The sequence below is a fragment of the Gigantopelta aegis genome, unplaced genomic scaffold (genome assembly GCF_016097555.1).
Source record: "Gigantopelta aegis isolate Gae_Host unplaced genomic scaffold, Gae_host_genome ctg3147_pilon_pilon, whole genome shotgun sequence".
NCBI classification, from domain to species: Eukaryota; Metazoa; Mollusca; class Gastropoda; order Neomphalida; family Peltospiridae; genus Gigantopelta; species Gigantopelta aegis.
In genome coordinates, this window is record NW_024533199.1 from 40,932 (window position 1) to 62,166 (window position 21,235).

Here is a 21,235-nt window from a genome sequence, read left to right on the forward strand (position 1 = left end):
TACTTTGTCCCTTAATAATAAATTTGTGAATCAAAATTACTAATATTTTACAATCACAAAAGTCATTAAAATAATACACCATTATTATATTTACAATAAATCAAGTTATTAACCCTTAAGATGTAGGAACAGATTAGCATTGTATCACGACTATCTCTTCACTAAAAAAGTGATTAAGAGATACTCTATCATATGACAGTCATGTGACTATCCTATCAACTAATCAGATATTCCCACATAGTACTTTACACCCTCTGGTAGCAACAAGGAGGACAAAGAGAATCTAAAAAAGGACAGTTTGAATTAACATCTTGTCATATTGTTACTTACAAGTTCTTGGTCCTCCATTAGCCTAACCAGAGGGTGCTTAACCTCAGCAACCGTCAGCTGAAGAGTCTTCTTTTGAACTCTTCGTAATAGAGAGTGTTGTAAGTTCTCAGAACATGTTGGATGAATACCAATTGTACTATCAAAATCAGATTTCCTAGCACCCATTTTTATTGCTATAGCATAACCCTGTGTTATCTCTCCAGCATTAGGACTTATAACCTGGGTCCAATTACTTTCTCCTGAAACGTAGAAGAAGATTTAATTTCTCTCTCTCTCTCTCTCTTACATTGTCAGCTTTGTTAACAATTATTTCATGTAACAGTCATCATTGCGATCAGCCACAGTAAATTCTAGTGGTTTAAAGTGAACATGGTATACCTACATATAAAAATAACACAGCCAATATAAATAAAATTAACAAACTGTAAACATTGCTAGTAACCATTGTCCACTTATTTTACCTCTATATTTGTCTTTGCCAAAAATAAGTAGTGCATCTTCCTCAGCTAATCCAATACATCCATACTCAGTGGTGTACAATACAGTTGTTGGTACATTGATGTAGTCACAATTAACTTTGGGGGGTCACCTGCAAACAACCGTCTCGCTAGACATCGACCTGCTTGGATAGCTAATGTGTCAACTCAAGTTTTCCTTGTTGTACCTCTCCAATAGCATAGATATGTGGGACAGTAGTCTGTTCATAGACTGTAGGAATATAGCCATTTCTATAGAAAGATACTTGACCTTAAGGTATTGTTACAAAATATGTTACTTTGTGACTGTTACTCCAGCCTTTTCCATTCTAGGTCTTTAGTATCTGGGTATCGGCCGATAGCGAATAATACCTGTGATGTCACAATGACATCATTATTTATACAAAACGTCTTACTGTATTAAAGTCAGCATGTCCCCTCTTTACCAGATTCTAAATTTTTTTTTGTAATGAACTCGGAGTAATCGAGGAGGTCCTTCAGATATTAACTCAATCTAAAATGTTCACAAGTTAGTTAAATTGTTACTATAGCAACAGTATTACCCTAGTAGGAACAGTTTTTACGAATAAACTTGACTTTGTTTCTTAACATATCTTCTCCGATCATAGTAGCCATTTCCTACGAGTGACATTAATTAGAATTGTGATAAATTCAGTCCTCACTTGATCAATCCTCTTAAGAGAATAGATCGTACCATACACAAGTATCAAAACCAAGTTTAGTGAGGAATCCTGCACACTTCTAATGCCACATATGATTCACCCACTACTAGTGTCTTCCCAGGGGTGTGGTCATTGAAAATATATCGTCACTTGTAATACCATATTCTTTAGCACCAGGTATGTCAGATAACGAGGTCGTCCACCTGGCAGAGAGGGAGAGAGAGAGAGTGATAGCAGGACAATCTACAAAGATAAACACACTTACCAACAGCAACTACTATTCGTGCCCAGTAGTTAAATGTTCTTTACCTTGTGTATCAAGATACTACACAATATAGAGTATATTGCACTACTATAATACACCATAATATTAGTTATTACCAGCAAAGTATGAGGCTCAAAGAACTTAGCTAGTCCATTGACATATTTAACTCCTTTGTTACGAAGTTTAGATCGATAACTCCAGTTAAGTGAACGAATGTAATTTTGTATGGCCTCTACCATTTGAGTCCATGTATGACTCACTAAAAGAATAAAGTACACTGTTAAACAAATATGTAGAAATGGATGCAATTTTTAAATAAAATGGACAGACAGAGGTAGTACCTTCTTTTGAAAACGTCCATCCATAATGTCTAGCATCATTGGTTGTTGTCCTATATTACAAGACATAATTAAACATTGTACCTCTCTATTGGTACATACCTAGTAATGAGGCTTGATGCATTAATTTCTTAGGAATACATCCCACATTAACACAGGTACCTCCTAATCCCCATGAGGTACCAACGGGGGAAGGTTTAACATAGTCTAGACAAAGGATTTTAGTGCCTTCTATTTTAGCAGCTTCCTATAGAAATGGATGCCCCATCCAGATTATAGCAATTATGCATAGCTAAGCTATAACATGTTTAAAATGAACGATTCTTTCATTGTTTACATACTTATTAAGATAAATTAAAATTCCATGTCAAAAATAAATTCTTTACACAATTTTATCAATTCTTTAACATGTATACAATTTAAAATATGATTATATGAGTTGTATATTATATATATACCATATACCTTGGCACATGCTAGGCTCCTGACCCTCCTCCAATAACAATGAGATCATAGTCATAGGGGTGGTTCACAAAATAATCTCTTTTCATTGTACCCTCTGTAATAAAACTTGCCAGTATACCTTTAGTGAATGAAGCAATGATAGCATCACATCCTCCAAAATGTTGTCCATTAATAAAGACATTAGGTACTGTTGATTGACCACTTATTTCAGCAACAGCTTTTTGGATAGCAGTCCCTTTTGCTATAAAAGAAAAGGGGATTGTCAGTTTGAACTACTTCAATAGAACAGAGAGGGTAGTTAGTTACCTCACCTACAACATCCAATTCTATTGTAGTATAAGCAACACATTGAACATCAAACAATCTCTTGACCTGTAATACAATAATACATTTATCATGGCTGCCTGACAGATGCTGACAGAGCAGCTGGTCAACTCACTCGTGCACAAAATGGGCAAGTTGTTTTACTATACATCAACACGTGAGTATTTCGTATCTGTTCTTTAACTTTTGTTTGATTTCAGCCATTTCGTCTTCTTCCACCTCTGTTTGTTCTGGCTGTCCCTAAACTGTTTTGTCGGTGGTCCTGCATCCCCATAATATAACTGGGTGAACCTTGTCGCTTCGTCTTTGATCAGTGAGAGTGATAACGCCACAAAGAGATGGCAAAGCTCTTCAAAAAACTTACAAATAGCAGTTATGCTCCAAGTCTCCTTAAAGATACTATTTAATATTCATTGATAACTTTATACAACAGAGCAATCACTGTATCACATGATCAGTATGTATGTATACACGTGGTATTAGTAAATATTTGCACTATATGTTCCTCTGATTGTGTGTATGTTGACATGGAAGAAGTCTCAAAACATGATAACAAAGATGACCACTACCATCTCCCAAGAAGCCACGTCTAGTTGATGAGGAGGAAGAGGTGAAAGAGAAGGATGTCGTTGCTATGGAAATGCAAGACACCAAAATCTTGAAGTGAAAGTGTATTTTTTAATGGAGAAAGATGTTGGTATTACTGAATATGTTAATGAGGAACCATAGTCGATTCTTTGCAATATTAAACAAGGTATAATTAGAACCAAGTACTGCATATTATGGTATATTCTATTTTGTCATAGATATTCTGATTTAATTTCACGAGATCACACCCACAGGAGATATAGTACAACTCACCACATTTGATCTTCCTGACTCCACCCATGTTAGACCCTCCCTCTCATATTATTATATATTAATACGCATATATAGGAGGAAGGACTCAACAAAACACTAGATACATTAATAACGGAAGAGGACCTACAGAAATTACAGGAACTTTACGAATCTAATGATCAAAGTCACCATGTTGAATTACAAGTATAGTTAATTATTAATTTGCACTATTTTACAGTAAGCAGGTGTCATCAGCTTCTAAAGAGTCTAGGACATTGATACATAAAGGAATTAGAAAGAAGTTTCCTAATTTAGATAGTCGAACTATTACTGAAAATGATAAGACAGTTATTAGAGTCTTTCTGCGTGGCAAAGGTGACATCATTATGATGTTATTGTAATAGTGGATGGTATGTTTTGCTTAATAGGTTTATCAAATAGATCTAACTGGCCTCGCACTATGGCGACTATGTGAAATGTGTCTTGTTTAAAGAGAACAAGATACAATGCAAGCTGTTAACATACTTGCTAAAATGTTGAGGTGAAACTAAATAAAATTTTACATGGATACCCTATTCAATTTTAGAGTCAAGCCATCAATATTTCAATATGGTGGTACAAAAGACAAAAGAGCAATTACATCTCAACACATTACCATATACAGGTCTATATATAATAGGTGATGTCAGTATGACATCATTACATCATTGTAGGGTTTCTCCAGAGAAGCTGTTAACAGTTAATGAGCCAATGCTGGAATAAAACTTGGCAATTTTCAGTTAGTTGCTGTACTTGACAGAAATATTGTAGTAATATATGGTTATATAATTTTGTAGATATTGTAAGCTATCAATAAAACTTGGAGAAATTAAGGTAATCATTTCACTGTGGTTCTGAGGTAAGTTACTGTGTGTGTACATATGTATGATAAAGATTTTGTTCTTAGAGATTTAAGAGATGAGAGTGAAGATGGACAGTCGTCTTGTGGATTAGAGGAGAGAGTTGAATATATGATGGAGTCATTAAAACAAAAAGGATTTTTGAATTATTTTGGAATGCAACGATTTTGGAACATCCATTATACCAACTCATCATATCGGCCGGTAACCATCAACGATGTCATTATGACATCACCATACTGTATAATGTAGTGCACTCCTTCACTCAGACTGGCAAGAAGCTATCGACTTAATTCTTAGCCAAGAGAAGGAGGTATGTTATATTATAGTAACATCAAATATCAACATCTATTTCACAGAGCCACTAGATGTTCATGTCATTAGACATATTATCAAGAAACAAAAGATGTCACTGGAACACTTGATAAATTGTTCTCTCAAAAACATAACACTATAGAAGTCCAGCTGCTAAAAGGACTTGAAAAACATGCCCAAATAATTTGCTGGGAGCTTTGTATTTTGTACGTGTTACATAATGTTATGTAACACACTACAATTATCTTGTTCTAGATACCTAGAAACACTCGTATGATGTACGTACACAGTTATCAGAGTTATGTATGGAATAGAATAGCATCATTTCGATTTAGAAATGGTGGACTGAAACCCATACCTGGAGACCTGGTTTATAAAAAGTCATGTGATGAGCAGGTAGATATCCAAGACAGCATGATGCATTCCTTCTGTATATTCATCCTCAGATCTAGAATTACATACTCAAAATCTCAACTCATACTTTCATTCCATAATCCACTCTGTTTTTATTTCTAGAGTTAGTGAGGTTATTAGAGATGACAGTTGTTCTTTATATACAATTTATGATGTAATATTACCTCTACCAGGATACAGTGTAAAATATCCCAACAATATCAGTAATTAAATATAATACATTAAATGTAATTATATATTTTGTTAGTTGGTGAGGAATACCTCAGAATACTTGCTGAAGACAATTTATCTCCTGAGAAACTTCTACACAGAGTAAAGTAATGATCATGTGATAATCATGTGACTTGTTGACATGACTCTTATAGAGATTTTGCTCTCCCTGGTGGATATCGATACCTGATTACCAAACTAGACAATCTGGAATGGTTGGTACATGTAAAACATGTAGAAAATTATCATTTAATTAATTAATATTATAGGGAGCTATTACAATATGATGATGTCACTGTTCCACTTATCCAATCAGATTGGGATGTGTTAGCGGCAATTTGCCTCCACCAACTAATCATTGTAAGGACACTAGCTTAAAAAGTATTTAATAATTAATTTAATAAAATTGTAGCTGGCAGCAAGACAGCTCTGATTTTAAAGTTCTCCTTGCCTTCTTCGACATATTGCTACAATGGCTTTAAGAGAAATTCTAAAACATGATACATCATCACATTTTCAAACTCAATTGAACAGTTATCAGATGATATTAGATTACAAGAGTAATGATAGTTAGTTATTGTTAGGTGTATTATGATAAATTGAAAATATTAAAACTATATATAAATTATTATTAATTAGATTATAATGTAAAGTTCAATTGACACAAACGTAAATGATACTTGAGATATAGAACATCTTTTAGTGTAAGATGCTGAGAGAAAGAGAGAGAGAGTACAGCCATTTGCTTGCAATGCATCTTACTTATGAGGATATGACGGATCTGTTAATAGTTGGCCCTCTCCAAGTCCTATGTAGACAAAACTAATCTCCATTATCATTATTAGATATATAATATACTTTCATTGGTACTACTTGGTGTACTAGAAATTATCTCTGCACTTTGTTTGTGTTTGTTTTCTCTCTTTTATCTTCACCATTTCCTCTTCTTTATCTGTTTTGTCAAGCCGTATAAACTATAAAAACAATTAAAAGGACACAATATTAGTAGCCATTTTTACATCACGATATTTCTTTAAATATAGTTTAAGTGGTTCTACATAGTTTTATCAAAACCCAGTGTAGAGAGAGCAAATAAAATGTCATCTCCTGTTATTGTCTTTCTCTTCTCATCAATACATCGATCAGATGCCTAAGAAAATAATGTTAAGGAAAAGAGTTGTGTCATTAAGTAGCAGCTGTTAGTTGGAGGATACTCGCTGGTTAAAAAACTAATATATTCCGAGACACATTCTTGCATGCATTCTTTGGCATCTTTTGATACCTGTAAATCATAAGTAATGTTGTGATAGGTTATTAATAAATTATTAATAAATAACCTTTCCACTTTTAGGGATAGCATTTCTCATAGTCCTTCCAATATTGTTAATAGGTACAAATCGATCCTAGAGCATAAGATAATAAGTAAACACATGTATGTACATGTATGTATATGTATGTACATGTATATGTACATGTATGTATATGTATGTACCTGGTCTCTGTATATGTAGTACCTTGTACATAGTGGTGACTTTTTAGGTTTTGATTTAACAGATGAGGGTTCGTCTAATGGATACTCAAATCTCAAATTTTGTGGGTCAGAACTCAACTTGACAGAGTTAGTACTAAGATCTATGATATATAATGTAATTGCTAACTTGAAGGAGTGGAATACCTTGAGTTAATTGTGTCTGCTGTTCCATAACTGACTCTAAAGGACTTTTACGTTGGACAGGTTGGTGATATAGTGTGTGTTGTTCTAAACTATTACTGTAGTAGTCATTGTCTCAACTGATCTATTATTATATAGACTTGTTGGTAAAGGTGAGCTTTGATAAGCTGATAATTCATTTGGATAAAAAGATTGAAGAGTGTGTTTATTGGATGAGCTAGTCATTAAACTTAGTGTGTCCTGTGTTGGTACATTAGTATCGAGGCTTCTCTCTAGTTCAACTATTTCCATTGGGTCACTTAATGCAGCTGTCATGACTAAAGAGGTAAAATTAAAGGGAGTAAATATTAGAAGTATAATGCAAATTATATTGGTGACTCATTCTATTCCTACCCCGCTAATCTACCTTATCAAGAATCTGGTTGGTCAACAGTGAGCCAAGAAAGGACCAATCAATTGACAGGCAGCCATCAGCCAATGAGATTCTTCTATCTTCTAATCGTTGATACTTCTCCGTACATCTTTGGTATACTTCTTTGTAATTAGCCACACCCCTTTTTAATTTAATCATTATTTCAGGAGTTTTCCCCAATGAAGATAATTATCAAATCTTTGAAAGGTCCTGAGGAGACTATTGAGGTAATAAATAATGTTATTATATAATTATAACTAACTAATAAAGGTTAAGATGGCTCCATGTTATTAAAAGACTTACGAGAAGCATACGAAAACAAATTGGAGTGCTGCAGTCTCTTGTCGACTGCTCTACAAGGGGAAATCCCTGAATGGTGAGCAATTGTTTGATTGTATTAGCATATACAATAATATATAGAGTCATCAACATTGGATTCATATGGAATATCAGATGGAGACAAACTACATGCCATCTATAAAACATCAGGTAAAGCAACAATGAACACTACATATGATATTACATGTACATATATATAATGTACATGTATATGTGAATTTATTATGTATGTATTATGTTTGCTTCTGTAGGAGCCCAGGCTTTGCCAAGAACTAAATTCTGGGAGTATCTGAAGACGTTTCTTCTCAAGCATTTCAGTGAAGAAGATGCTGTTAAAATAATGGACTGCATGAAACAGGTTGATATGATGTGTTGTATTGTTTATTGATGTTTATCTTGTGTAGGAAATTCGACGTAGGATATATGAGGTTGGATTAGATATAATTGAGGGAAACTGCAGCTGCAAATTTGAAGCTGATCTCTTAAACTCAAAACTCAATACTTAATGTGTTGTTCTAATTATACGTGTATTGAAAGTAAAATTAAAATTTATAGCTTCCACAGTTCCACTACATCAGCTGCTGTCAAATGAATCTTGTTTTAGAGAGAAACGACTTCTGAGGTTTGTAGTGACTAGACGTAAAATCTACCAGTAGCTATGGCAACGCACAAAGTGCTTCACGATTTTGTGGGTCAAAATAAACAAATGTTAACTGTAAAGCGTGGAGACTTGGTAACTGTACTGAACAAATCCAGCAATGGATGGTGTACCGTAAGAGGAAGTGATAACCAGTCAGGTCTAGTACCAACCAGTTACCTGGAAGCTATTCTGGTTAGCAATTAATAGTGGCAGTAATATATATGTTGCTAACAATATAGAAAAGACAGATTCTTTAGCGAAAGGGACACAATTTGTTGTCATTTATGGGCTACAAAGGAAAAGATACTCATCAACTTACTATTACAAGTGGTGATAAAGTAAATATAATTGTATTATTAATAATCAATTACTTTATTGTAGTTGTCATTAATTCAACAAAATACTAAAGATTGGTGGTATATGAAAAATATAGCTACTGGTCAATCTGGATTAGTTTCCTGCATCTTTTATCAAAAAATGGAGGAAGAACAGAGTATTGAGTCTTTATCAAATGAAGTAAGTAAATGGACAGATAGATAGTTGATGGATGAATGGACATTTAGATGAGTATGTAGTTACAAGAATGGACACAAAATTACAATGGTATTTAAATTATGTAATTAATATTAATAATCTAATATTATTGTAGGCTATAGAAGAAGTTCTACTTTCAATTGATCAAGCTATAGAGAAGATCCAAATTGATGCATCTGCTACTGGTAATATATATACTACACAACAGAAGAACACTTTACAGTAAGTAGCATAACTTACATATGTATATTTATTTATGTATTGTTATGTAATATCTAATATTTTGTAATAACAATTCTTGTTTATTTTGTAGTGGTTGAATAATAAACATATTAACTTGTGTACATATTTTATTCGATAGAACGTTAATTGCCCATCGAGAGAAGGTTATGAAAGAAAGAGGTGTGGTTACTTCACCTACCCATAAAAGCAAAGTGAATCAGTCTCTTAAAAATACAATCAGAAGAACAACAACGTCGTAAAGCTCCACCCCCTCCTGTAACAGCAGAGACAACTACTTCTACTGTAGAATCAGTTAGTGTAGAACCTTTGGATCTAGCAGGTGTCCAGTTAAAGAGACAAAGGACATGTCTCCTTGACACGAAATCGTCCCAAGAGTGAGATGTATGCAACACGTCCTGCTCCCCCACCACCTCGGAGAATTGATTCATTAAACCTAGTTTAGTATCTCCATCTCTTAATAAATATCAGCAATTAATGAGGAAAGTTTGGTTGAAAATAAGACAATATCAGAAGATGCTCGAGTTCCTAATGAGAAAAAAAAATTGGAAGCATCAAATGAAGTTATTGATGATAATTCAAGTGAGGAAGGAACTATGGAGGCTGTAAGTCCAGATACTAAAAGACGTATTGCTTCATATCTCTCTCGAGCTGGACACTCACTGCAAATTGTTGAGGAGAACACAACTGAAGAGAAATCCATTCAATTGCCAAGTGAATTTCCTCCTGAGGTAGCTGCCGAAATGATAGATGTTGTACGAAACAGGTAACCCTACTAATAATAAATTATTTGAATATATTATTAAGGACTGGACTGAGTCATCCAAATCTGCTTTGGCTGTAGAAGGTCTCTTACAATTTATAGAAGAGAAGATACCTGTGATATCTCCTGTCATGGATGGACTGTTAGCAGCACTACACACTTCTCAAGTATTTTAGTAGCAACATGTTTTAATATTTTTGTTTTAGATGCAGGAAAAGAGGCAGCTGGAGATACATTTGAAGGTAATCAGGACTTGATGAGATTGAAGGAGATCTTTTTTGAGATGCAAGAGGTAAGAGATGATAGTCAACAACGTGTTGGGCCGTAAGAGATGACAGTGAAGCTATTGACAACACTTAGAAGAGCTATTACAAATATTGGTAAGTCACTGAGCTCAGTAACTGATACTATATATATGTTGTGTTAGTATGATGCTGATCCTGCTGTGTCAAAGACAGCAATACAAGAAGATAAATATGAAAATGTTCTTACACTTATCTCGTATTATCAATTGGAAAACATCGTGTTCCATTACGTCTACTTTTGTTAAAAGTGTTTGGGGCATTATGTACTTTGGATCAAGAGGTATTAGTGGTTATGTTACAATCAGTGCTACCCAATGAAACTTGGACATGATATTCAAGTGAATTTACATGGTAAATGTTGCTGTAGTTGTTACTATTTTAGCTTGCAAATTCTATTTTTAGAAACTGAGAAGGCTGTGTTGTCTACCGTTGTATGCATAATGATGTTCTCAACATCTGAGGATGTTCCATTACCTGTATGGTGAGTGGGTGTGGCTTGTAACTAGGTTATGCCTCTCTTATAGATCAGTGGGACTTGGAGTACGTCAAATTTCTTTTAGAGACTATTGAAAATCCTCCTGACTCTGATATTGACGATGAACTACCCGATGTCTTCCTTAATGTCTTGCTAGCTTTAATCAACATTTTGAATGTTAGTTATATAACATGATATTTGTTTGAAATGATTTTCTCTTTTTTTTCCTTTTGTAGATCCTTCTAATAACTTGGTTATGCAAGGTCTTAAGGAATCTTCTAATCCTCGTACATTTAGTGAGAAAACTGATGTTACTTGTCAACAGAGGAGGTATTATTATTTCACACTGACAGTATGATATAATGTATCTTTTACAGATGATCCTGTATCTATTACAAAACCATGTTGCCCTGATTCTCTTACAAAAATACTACTTGACTTATTTGCTGATGAAGTTACATCTAAAATATTCTACACAACAGATCTTATGGTACTAATTGACATCATATCACGACAGATTCATGACCTCTGTCCTGGAGAAAAGGTATTGTGTAATTGCTTTCAAGTTGTTTTTTTATAAATACTTTTCTTTTGATAAAGTTACGAACATATTATCTGGAACTACTTCATCGTTTACTTGGCTCTACAGATTACACTGATCATCGTCATAGACAGGGAGAAATTACGTCTTGTCTCCAACGGATAATGGAGAAAAGGAAAAGAGAGTCAACCCGATCAAGAAGCAGTCAAGAGACTTTTGGATACATATCCTGATGTATTTGGTAGTCAAGACAGTAGTATCTAGATGATAGTAAGTACTTGTATATTCCTCTATTAATTTTTACACTTATAATTGGCAGATTTTTAAGTTGTGTGTGTTTAATTCATCTTAGTCTGAATATTAGTGTTAACGAAATTAAAATTTGATTGAAAAATGGTTAAAATTTGAATCCTTTTGATTTCAAGTCACTTCTTGCTTTCTCTATATCTTGTTTTAATTCCTTAGCTGCTTCAGTACAGTCATTGAATGTCATCAAATTATATCCAATGTTTGCTAAGGAATAAACACTAGATCATAATAAAAATAGTTGCTAATGAAAACTGTAATTATATATGGCCTTAAAAATGAATGCAGAAATTAGAAGGTAATAAACATGTTGTACTTACTCCAAGACACATAATAGCATAGAGTGGCATCTAAAGATGATTATTATAATTAATAATTATGGGTATTCTGTACTTACTGGTACTAAGACTTCATATAGCTGTGGTGAGAGAGTCACTGGGAACCATCCACTTAGCAGTCCATACCACACTTCCATGAAGATAGCTCCAAATGCTAGCCATTGTACTAATTTTGTGCAAACTACCATATTTATTTATTAGCCTGTAAATTTTAACTCTTTTACTACTGTGTGTAATTATTATTGTTGTTCACGTGATGAGGACTTGGAAGCAAGCTCGGATATGTGGATTTTCAATTTAAAAGAATTATTTATTCTTTTAATGATAACTGTCTACACAAGAAAAGTCTAAAATAAGTATTTAAGCATAAAAATTTCAAAGTTTAGTTTGCTACACTGTTGCAAGACTCTGGTTGTTAAATGCAGTACTAACAGGTTCAGTATACTCCTCTCTTTGCAATTGACTCAATTCAGTAGCAGAAGTGTATGTTCTTCTCAAGCGACTTGCATCTATTGAAGTGTTTAAAATGCTATTACTATAAATAGAAGTGTTTATACCTTTAACTAATCTTGATTTCTTGCCACTTTACTTCAGTTGTATTGTAGTACATTCAGCATCTCAAAGTAAATACATGAACTATTGAGATCCCAGGCAACACCACGTGGAGGTAGTACTACATTGTTGCCCACACTGTTGGGAAAGAGAAGAGAGATAAGAATTATGTACTTGGAAACTGTGAAGTCTTATTTAGAGGGAGGCAGGGAGAAGACGACAATTTTGAATTTGAAGTTACATGTTCTTTGGATTCATCCAATGTTAACTGTGGGATAAATTGTAACAAAACTTACAGATGGAGCTCTGATATGATCCACTGTAGGGCACTTGCTAACAAGAAACTATAGGAAATATTTTAAAGAACTTATCTGTCATATATGGAGGAGTTCTTGATAGTTTCCTTGTGGCACTTGTACTGTAGAATTTAAAAATTGTAAGGGAGACTAGAACTTATCTGTATAATGGCGGGAGTTCTTGATCAACAATTGATCTCTTCTTGATCCACTGTAGAATTAAGAAATTGTAAGGGAGACTAGAACTTATCTGTATAATGGCGGGAGTTCTTGATCAACAATAGATTTCTTCTTGATCCACTGTAGAATTAAAAATATTCTAAGGGAGACTAGAACTATCTGTATAATGGCAGGAGTTCTTGATCCACTGTAGAATTAAGAAATTGTAAGGGAGACTAGAACTTATCTGTATCCTGCAGTTCTTGATCAACAATAGATTTCCACTTGATCCCCTGTAGAATTAAAAAAATTCTAAGGGAGACTAGAACTATCTGTATACTGCAGTTCTTGACCAACAATAGATTTCTTGATCCACTGTAGAATTAAGAAATTGTAAGGGAGACTAGAACTTATCTGTATCCTGCAGTTCTTGATCAACAATAGATTTCTTCTTGATCCACTGTAGAATTAAGAAATTGTAAGGGAGACTAGAACTTATCTGTATCCTGCAGTTCTTGGTCAACAATAGATTTCTTCTTGATCCACTGTAGAATTAAGAAATTGTAAGGGAGACTAGAACTTATCTGTATAATGGCAGGAGTTCTTGATCAACAATAGATTTCTTCTTGATCCACTGTAGAATTAAAAAATATTCTAAGGGAGACTAGAACTATCTGTATAATGGCAGGAGTTCTTGATCCACTGTAGAATTAAGAAATTGTAAGGGAGACTAGAACTTATCTGTATCTTGCAGTTCTTGATCAACAATAGATTTCCACTTGATCCACTGTAGAATTAAAAAAATTCTAAGGGAGACTAGAACTATCTGTATACTGCAGTTCTTGACCAACAATAGATTTCTTGATCCACTGTAGAATTAAGAAATTGTAAAGGAGACTAGAACTTATCTGTATAATGGCTGGGAGTCCTTGATCAACAATAGATTTCTTCTTGATCCACTGTAGAATTAAAAAATTCTAAGGGAGACTAGAACTATCTGTATACTGCAGTTCTTGATCAACAATAGATTTCTTGATCCACTGTAGAATTAAAAAAATTGTAAGGGAGACTAGAACTTATCTGTATAATGGCTGGGAGTCCTTGATCAACAATAGATTTCTTGATCCACTGTAGAATAAAAAAATTGTAAGGTAGACTAGTGGCTAGGAGTTCTTGATCAATGATAGATTTCTTCTTGATCTGCTGTAGAATTAAAAAAACTGTAAAGGAAACTAGAAATTCTGCATACCAATCTATAATGTGACACTGCACTGACTAAAATTCAGTTGGATAGTACTGATGACAGGAATACATCAGATTATACTAACTTACTTTTGTTAACAAATCTGTGTCTCTACTAATACAGAGAATGATCATGAATGAAGCTATAGAAGAAAAACTAATGAAATAAGACCCGAAGATTTAAAAAACTGGCTTATTAAATTGTGGTGATAGGCAGTTATGAAATTAAATTTGACCTGGTTTTTTGAAAATTTGTGAAGCTGTCTTGGTTTCAAACTTTAAAAATAAGCTAAGCTGTCTTTAAAGGCCCGATCTTAACATAGCAATCTTTAAAAGTAAATGACCAGATTTGAGGTAGAAAAATGACATGTGAACTTAACAATGCCCGATCAAATTATCTCAAAAAATATGTCAAATTCAAAAAGATAAAAATATATGTAATTTTTTAAACACCGCTATACTGAGGCTAAGCTATATTTAAATGCCCGAGTTCAATAACGTTCAGCTGTCTTTAAATGCCCGAGTTCAATAACGTTCAGCTGTCTTTAAATGCCCGTCTCAATAACGTTCAGCTGTCTTTAAATGCCCGAGTTCAATAACGTTCAGCTGTCTTTAAATGCCCGTCTTCAATAACGTTCAGCTGTCTTTAAATGCCCGAGTTCAATAACGTTCAGCTGTCTTTAAATGCCGACCGAGTTCAATAACGTTCAGCTGTCTTTAAATGCCCGTCTTCAATAACGTTTCAGCTGTCTTTAAATGCCGAGTTCAATAACATTAAGCTGTCTTTAAACTTGATCATAGCAATTCAGAAGCAATATCAGGAATGCTTGTTTGAAGAGACTCTCGAAGCTAATGCTTGCAGTGCAATAAGGCAGTAGCAGTAATATACAGAATAGAGTAATAGAAGCTAGTCCTCATGTACTACGGGTACACAGAGATTTCACTAACTTCTACAATACATTATATATTAGGACTTCCATCTCCTTATAATGAACTGTATTAGTGCCTAGTTCTGTTATAGAATGTAGTAGTACATTTACTGTCACATAGCGTACAGTTACTAAAACAAAAGACAAGGTAACTCACAGTTTGAAGGAAGACAAGACAAGACAAGACAAGACAAGCAACAACAACAAATAAAATAAATAAAATAAAATAAAACAATACAGAGGTGAATGTGGACATAATACACCCAGTAAAAGCTGGGGAAAAACTAGACCCAGTAAAAGCTGGGAAAACTTAATTAACCCAGTAAAAGCTGGGGGAAAACTTATTAAACCAGTAAAAGCTGGGGGAAAACTTAATTAAACCAGTAAAAGCTGGGGAAAAAAGTAGATGGGCCACAAAAAACTAGACTACATGCTCAAAATGTATTAATTATCTAGACCTAACAAAACTAGGAGCACATGATACCTTGTCGATCATGCACTCCTATCAAAAACTAGATGACCCAGTCTAAAAAAAACTAGATGGCCCAGTCTACAAAAACTAAATGGCCCAGATACCGTCAGGGTCAAAGCCAAGCTGTGGGCCTGAAATGATTTCTCTACCGAAGCGAACACACAGTGATAACCCCAACTAAGCACAAACAAATCCCTTAGATACAGCGGTGTATCAACAAATGGACTTGTAACAGAACATAGGGAGATGGAAGTCTATATTGTCATGAGCCGTTAGCATGCAAGTCTTCACTTTAGTCCATCATATGTATGTCGTCCATCATGCAACTACCCAAATACATGAGACAGTGTACACTACATACATGAACAGACTTACACATTACCATAATAACCAACAACAGCATCAGGGCCTAATGTTCATCAGCTCTTCTCTTGGTCAAACAGAGCAACAGTGCATGCTTGGACTTTTTTATACCACGTTTTTTTTTTCCGGGTTTTTTACTGAGCATGCGCAGTAAGATGCAAAACCTGAGTTACTTGGATTAACAAACCAGACTTACCAGTTATTGCATTGTATTAGGAACAATATGAAAGATAAAGACAATGCTACCATACTATTCAAAAATGAGGCAATCTGATTGGTCAGTAGGCTACTATTTTTCCCGCTTTAAAGTGTTGTACTATAATAAGCAAATATTATTATTAGAGATGTAATGTTCATTGTTGGTTACTTACTATGCATACTTATCTGGTGTGCCATGTAGATAGTAAAATGACAATAATTATTGAAAAAATTTATTTCAAATTGGATTATTGTGTTTCTTTTCAAGTCAATGTGCATGTGTATTCACTCTCTTCTATTCAATTTTAATCTCGAATGATTAATTCTAATGAAACTATTGCAAAGAACACATACGGAGGTGAACGGAAACCTTCTAAAAATTTGTACAGAAATGTAATGCGCCCCAAAACAGTTAGTCCGTATACTAGAAGACATTTAATATCCTGAAGTTGACGGAGATATCCTAATCAGACAACGTGTCTTTGTGGGTGTTTATTATTGTGTTTCTCCCTTAGTTTTAGCATTCATCATGAATGTTTTGCGAGGTTCAGGCTATAAAAAAGACGACGAAGAAGGTAAAAAACAGTACGGCTTTTGCAATAATTCTAATTTTTAATTTCACAGCTGGTAAAGGTGGGCCTTTTCAGAACATTGAAAAGAGTACTGTACTTCAGGAGGTAATATAAACTTGTTATATTCATTATTTTATTTTTATATCTAGGCTCGAGCATTCAATGACAACGTGATCAATGCTAAGAAATGTACTCAGATACTAACAAAGATCCTTTACTTGATTAACCAGGTACTATGACCACACCCATTAACCACACCCCACATAATTATGCACATCAGGGTACAACTCTTAATCCTACTGAAGCAACAGAAACTTTCTTTGCTATCACAAAATTATGGCAATCTAAAGACATTGTTCTTCGGCGGTTATTTATCTGGCTGTTAAAGAAATGGCAAAGATTGCTAATGATGTAATTATTGTAACTAGCAGGTACATATGATTATATACCTACTGATAGACTATATTGTTTTGTGTTTAGTTTGACTAAAGATATGACTGGAAAAGAAGATCAATATCGTGGCAGTGCTATACGAGCATTGTGTGTGATTACTGATGTAAGAACTATTGTGGATGACGTTCATATAATATACTTTATTGCTCTCTTTCTCCTCAGAGTACCATGGTACAAGCTATTGAGCGCTATATGAAGCAAGCTATGTGTTGATCGTAATCCAAGTGTATCTTCTGCTGCACTGGTGTCAGCATTGGTAAGCTCATTAAAATGGATGAATGGTCACTGTTAATGGATGTATAAACAGCACATATTCAACGAGGGACAATTGAGATAGTGAAGAGGTGGGTTAATGAAGCACAGGAAGCCGTCTCCTCCGATCATCTTATGGTGCAAGTAAGTAGCTAACAGTTAATAATAATAATCATTGACTGACCACGCCCTTTATTAGTATCATGCTATGGGATTGTTGTATCATATTCGTAAACATGACCGTTTAGCTGTGACTAAAATGGTTACAAAGTTGTCACGATCAGGTCTACGATCTCCATATGCCTACTGTCTTCTGGTCTGATATATTCAAATGATATTATTTTGCAATTAAAGTTTCCTTTTTTAGATTCGAATTGCTTGTAAAGTTTTAGAGAGTGAAGAGAGAAGTAGCAACAATATGTTGTATGATTTTCTAGAGTCTTGTCTTCGTCATAGGAATGATGTGAGATCACGTGATTGTCATCCTATTATCACATGATTTATATTATTGTAGATGGTAAACTATGAAGCAGCTCGTGCTATGGTTAATTTGAACAATGTCACAGCTAAAGAACTACAACCAGCTGTATCAGGTATTAACTCGACTGTTGGTTGAGGTTCTTTGACTTTTTTATAGTTCTGCAAATATTTTTGGGTTCTCCGAAAGCTACGACTCGTTTTGCGGCTGTTAAAACTCTCAATAGAGTAAGTGTTTTTTGGAAATGTAGTCAAATATATTGTCTAATGTTCATTAGATTGCAATGTTACATCCTGACGTGGTTACCAGTTGTAATGTTGATTTGGAAAAAAATCTTATTTCTGACACTAATCGTAGCATTGCAACACTAGCCATTACTACTCTACTTAAAGTAAGGACTGGTTCCCATTCTCTCTTGATAAGGCTGATTCTTATACTAGACTGGGAATGAGGCTAGTGTTGATCGTCTCATGAAACAAATCACTAGTTTCATGTCTGAAATATCAGATGAGTTCAAGACAGTTGTTGTCGAAGCTATACGCTCTGTGTGTATCAAGTTTCCACGGAAAACATCACATATTGATGAAACTTTTTGGCTAACATGCTACGAGAGGAAGTCAGATGATATTATAGATAGAAATTTAAAGATATCTTAATTTGTTTAGGGAGGATTTGAGTATAAAAAGGCCATAGTGAACAAAATAATAGCTATCATTGAAGAAAATGCTGAAGTCAAAGAAGCAGGTAACATGTCTTCTCATTGAAAATCAAATGATTTTATTTTCATTCATAAGGCTTGGCTACTCTTTGTGAATTTATTGAAGATTGTGAACACACTGAATTGGCTAATCGTATTCTCTATCTCCTTGGAAAAGAGGGTCCTCGTACTACAAAACTTACAAGTATATCCGTTTTATTTACAACCGAGTTCTCCTAGAGACTGCCATGTTCGAGCAGGTAGATATTAGAGTATTAGTGCACACGCACACACAATGACACTACTTTGGGTCCTTTATCTCTTTCAGCTGCTGTAATGTCTTTAGCTAAATTTGGAGCCTCTTGTGATGAACTATTGAACAGTGTTTTAGTGTATTGGAAAGGTGATTACCTAGTCTTTAAGCTCCACCCATTAAGACACACTTCTCATTAGATGCCTCTTAGATAGTGATGATGAAGTAAGAGATAGAGCTTTTGTTGTATTTGGAGGTCTTAAAGCAAAAAAACAGAAATCATTATCGTCTGCTTACATATTAAACCGTAAGTTCTTTTAATAATAAAGTCGGCGGGTTGCTCCCAGAGTATGTCCCTTTAATAATGGCATCATCTGGTTTTAATTACTTCCCGCTATAATAAATCTACGCACTCGCCAGGCCGACAGTGTGTGTGGTCAGCCTGAACCGGATGATAGGAACATCATCTTATAATATTAATTTATTAATTTTAACCCTTTATAGCTTTGAGTGTTTCTGTGGTTGGACTGGAAAGAGCACTTTTGAATTATTGTACTTCTCCTAATGAGCAACCATTGACATAAAGACTGTTCCATAGAAACTACTCCCCTCACTGAAATGCCAAAATGTAAGCCACACCCACATAGCCTCTAATTACATGAAACATTAAATATTGTGTCCCATTTAGCGATGGGCGAGGTCAACCTAGTGCCTCAGTGCAAAAGACAACTGTTCCAGCTGCATCTAAACAAGATGTGTATGCAGGTAAGACTTGTATGACGTACATGGAGCCATCTCTCTCTGTAGAACAATTGTCAGCTATACCTGAGTTTGCTAAGCTAGGTCCCTTATTTAAGTCTTCTGATAACCTGTTGAACTGACAGAGTCTGAGACAGAGTATGTTGTGCGATGTATTAAACATACTTTCTTAGATTATATTGTATTTCAAGTAAGTCAATTATAGTTGCTCAGTGCAAATAAACCACACCCACTTGTAGTTTGACGTCACTAATACATTGAATGACCAACTGCTAGAAAATGTGAGAGTTGAAATGGGAAGAAGTGGACGGTTTCTCAGTCTTATCTCAAATTCCCATTCCTGTTCTACCTATAATCAGCCAAAGACAACATACACTCTTGTACGACTAAACGATCCCTCGAATGGTGGCATTAAATGAAATATCCTGTTATTTCATGTTATATTTCAGTTGTTGGAACATTTCTTAACACGTTAAAATTTGTTGTCAAAGACTGTGACCCAATTACTGGAGAACCTGATGACCATTCAGGGCTACGATGACGAATATGTGGTATGTGTATTTTCAGGATACTCTAGGATACTATATGCGAGGCAACACTCTGTGCAGTCACTATATTAAACGGGCTAGTTCAATTTGTACCCTCGCTATAATAATGTTGTACATTATACCACTATGCATACTTTTAATATGTGTGTATTCATAGTTGTGCATTTGTACACACAATGTACATTACATGTACATTCTATAAAGAGAATTATTGAGAAATGATTCTTATAATTTTTTAGCTAGAGAATGTCGATGTTGTTTTGGCTGATCACGTGCAACGAATTGTCAGCCTAACTTTGCTGCCTCGTGGGAGGAGATCGGAGAAGAAAACCAAGTTGAGGAAACATTTTGCTTTAGGCTCAATGAAGGACATAACAGGTATTATAATCACAGTAACCATAGCAACAATCAATAAATAATTAAATAGATGCAGTAAAACAGATTACGTCATTTCTTGGTATGCAACCTTGTGAGCGTTCAGATCAAGTAGATGCTAATAAAACATCACATACTTTATTGTTAGCTGGTGTATTTCGTGGAGGACACGATGTTTTGTTCGTGCTCGACTTGCTCAGACGCAACAGGTGACAATGAAGATTACTGTACGTAGTACTGATATTAATACCTGTGAACTGATAGCAGCTGCTGTTAATTAATTGAAACTATAATGAATTTAATGATGTCATTATTGCATCATTCAGTTTGTAGTGTTTGATAGTGTAGTAATTAAATATTAAATTGGAGGATTTTCTTCCTCATCATCTTCTGAGTACTCAAACACCTCTTCACATGTCCTTTTGCTTGCAGAAGCTATTGCATTTGCTAGATCTTGCATACTAGGTCTTCCACTCTCTATATCCTGTTCTTTCACATGATAATCATGTGTTT

At 34.5% G+C, this 21,235-nt stretch overlaps 1 protein-coding gene and 2 pseudogenes across 1 annotated transcript; 2 read left to right on the forward strand and 1 right to left on the reverse strand.

The window, feature by feature from the left end:
- Positions 1 to 373: 373 nt before the first annotated feature.
- On the reverse strand, positions 374 to 3,770 carry LOC121391947 (annotated as a pseudogene).
- A 3,938-nt stretch (positions 3,771 to 7,708) lies between these two features.
- On the forward strand, positions 7,709 to 15,251 carry LOC121391948 (NCK-interacting protein with SH3 domain-like). Its single transcript, XM_041523395.1, is given in 13 exon segments — positions 7,709 to 7,757; positions 8,234 to 8,340; positions 9,272 to 9,341; positions 10,366 to 10,473; positions 10,476 to 10,508; positions 10,511 to 10,539; positions 10,587 to 10,676; positions 10,679 to 10,744; positions 10,994 to 11,120; positions 11,176 to 11,240; positions 11,242 to 11,269; positions 11,317 to 11,483; positions 15,120 to 15,251. Coding segments are annotated over 13 exon segments (1,071 nt in total).
- A 1,613-nt stretch (positions 15,252 to 16,864) lies between these two features.
- On the forward strand, positions 16,865 to 21,003 carry LOC121391949 (annotated as a pseudogene).
- Positions 21,004 to 21,235: the final 232 nt, after the last annotated feature.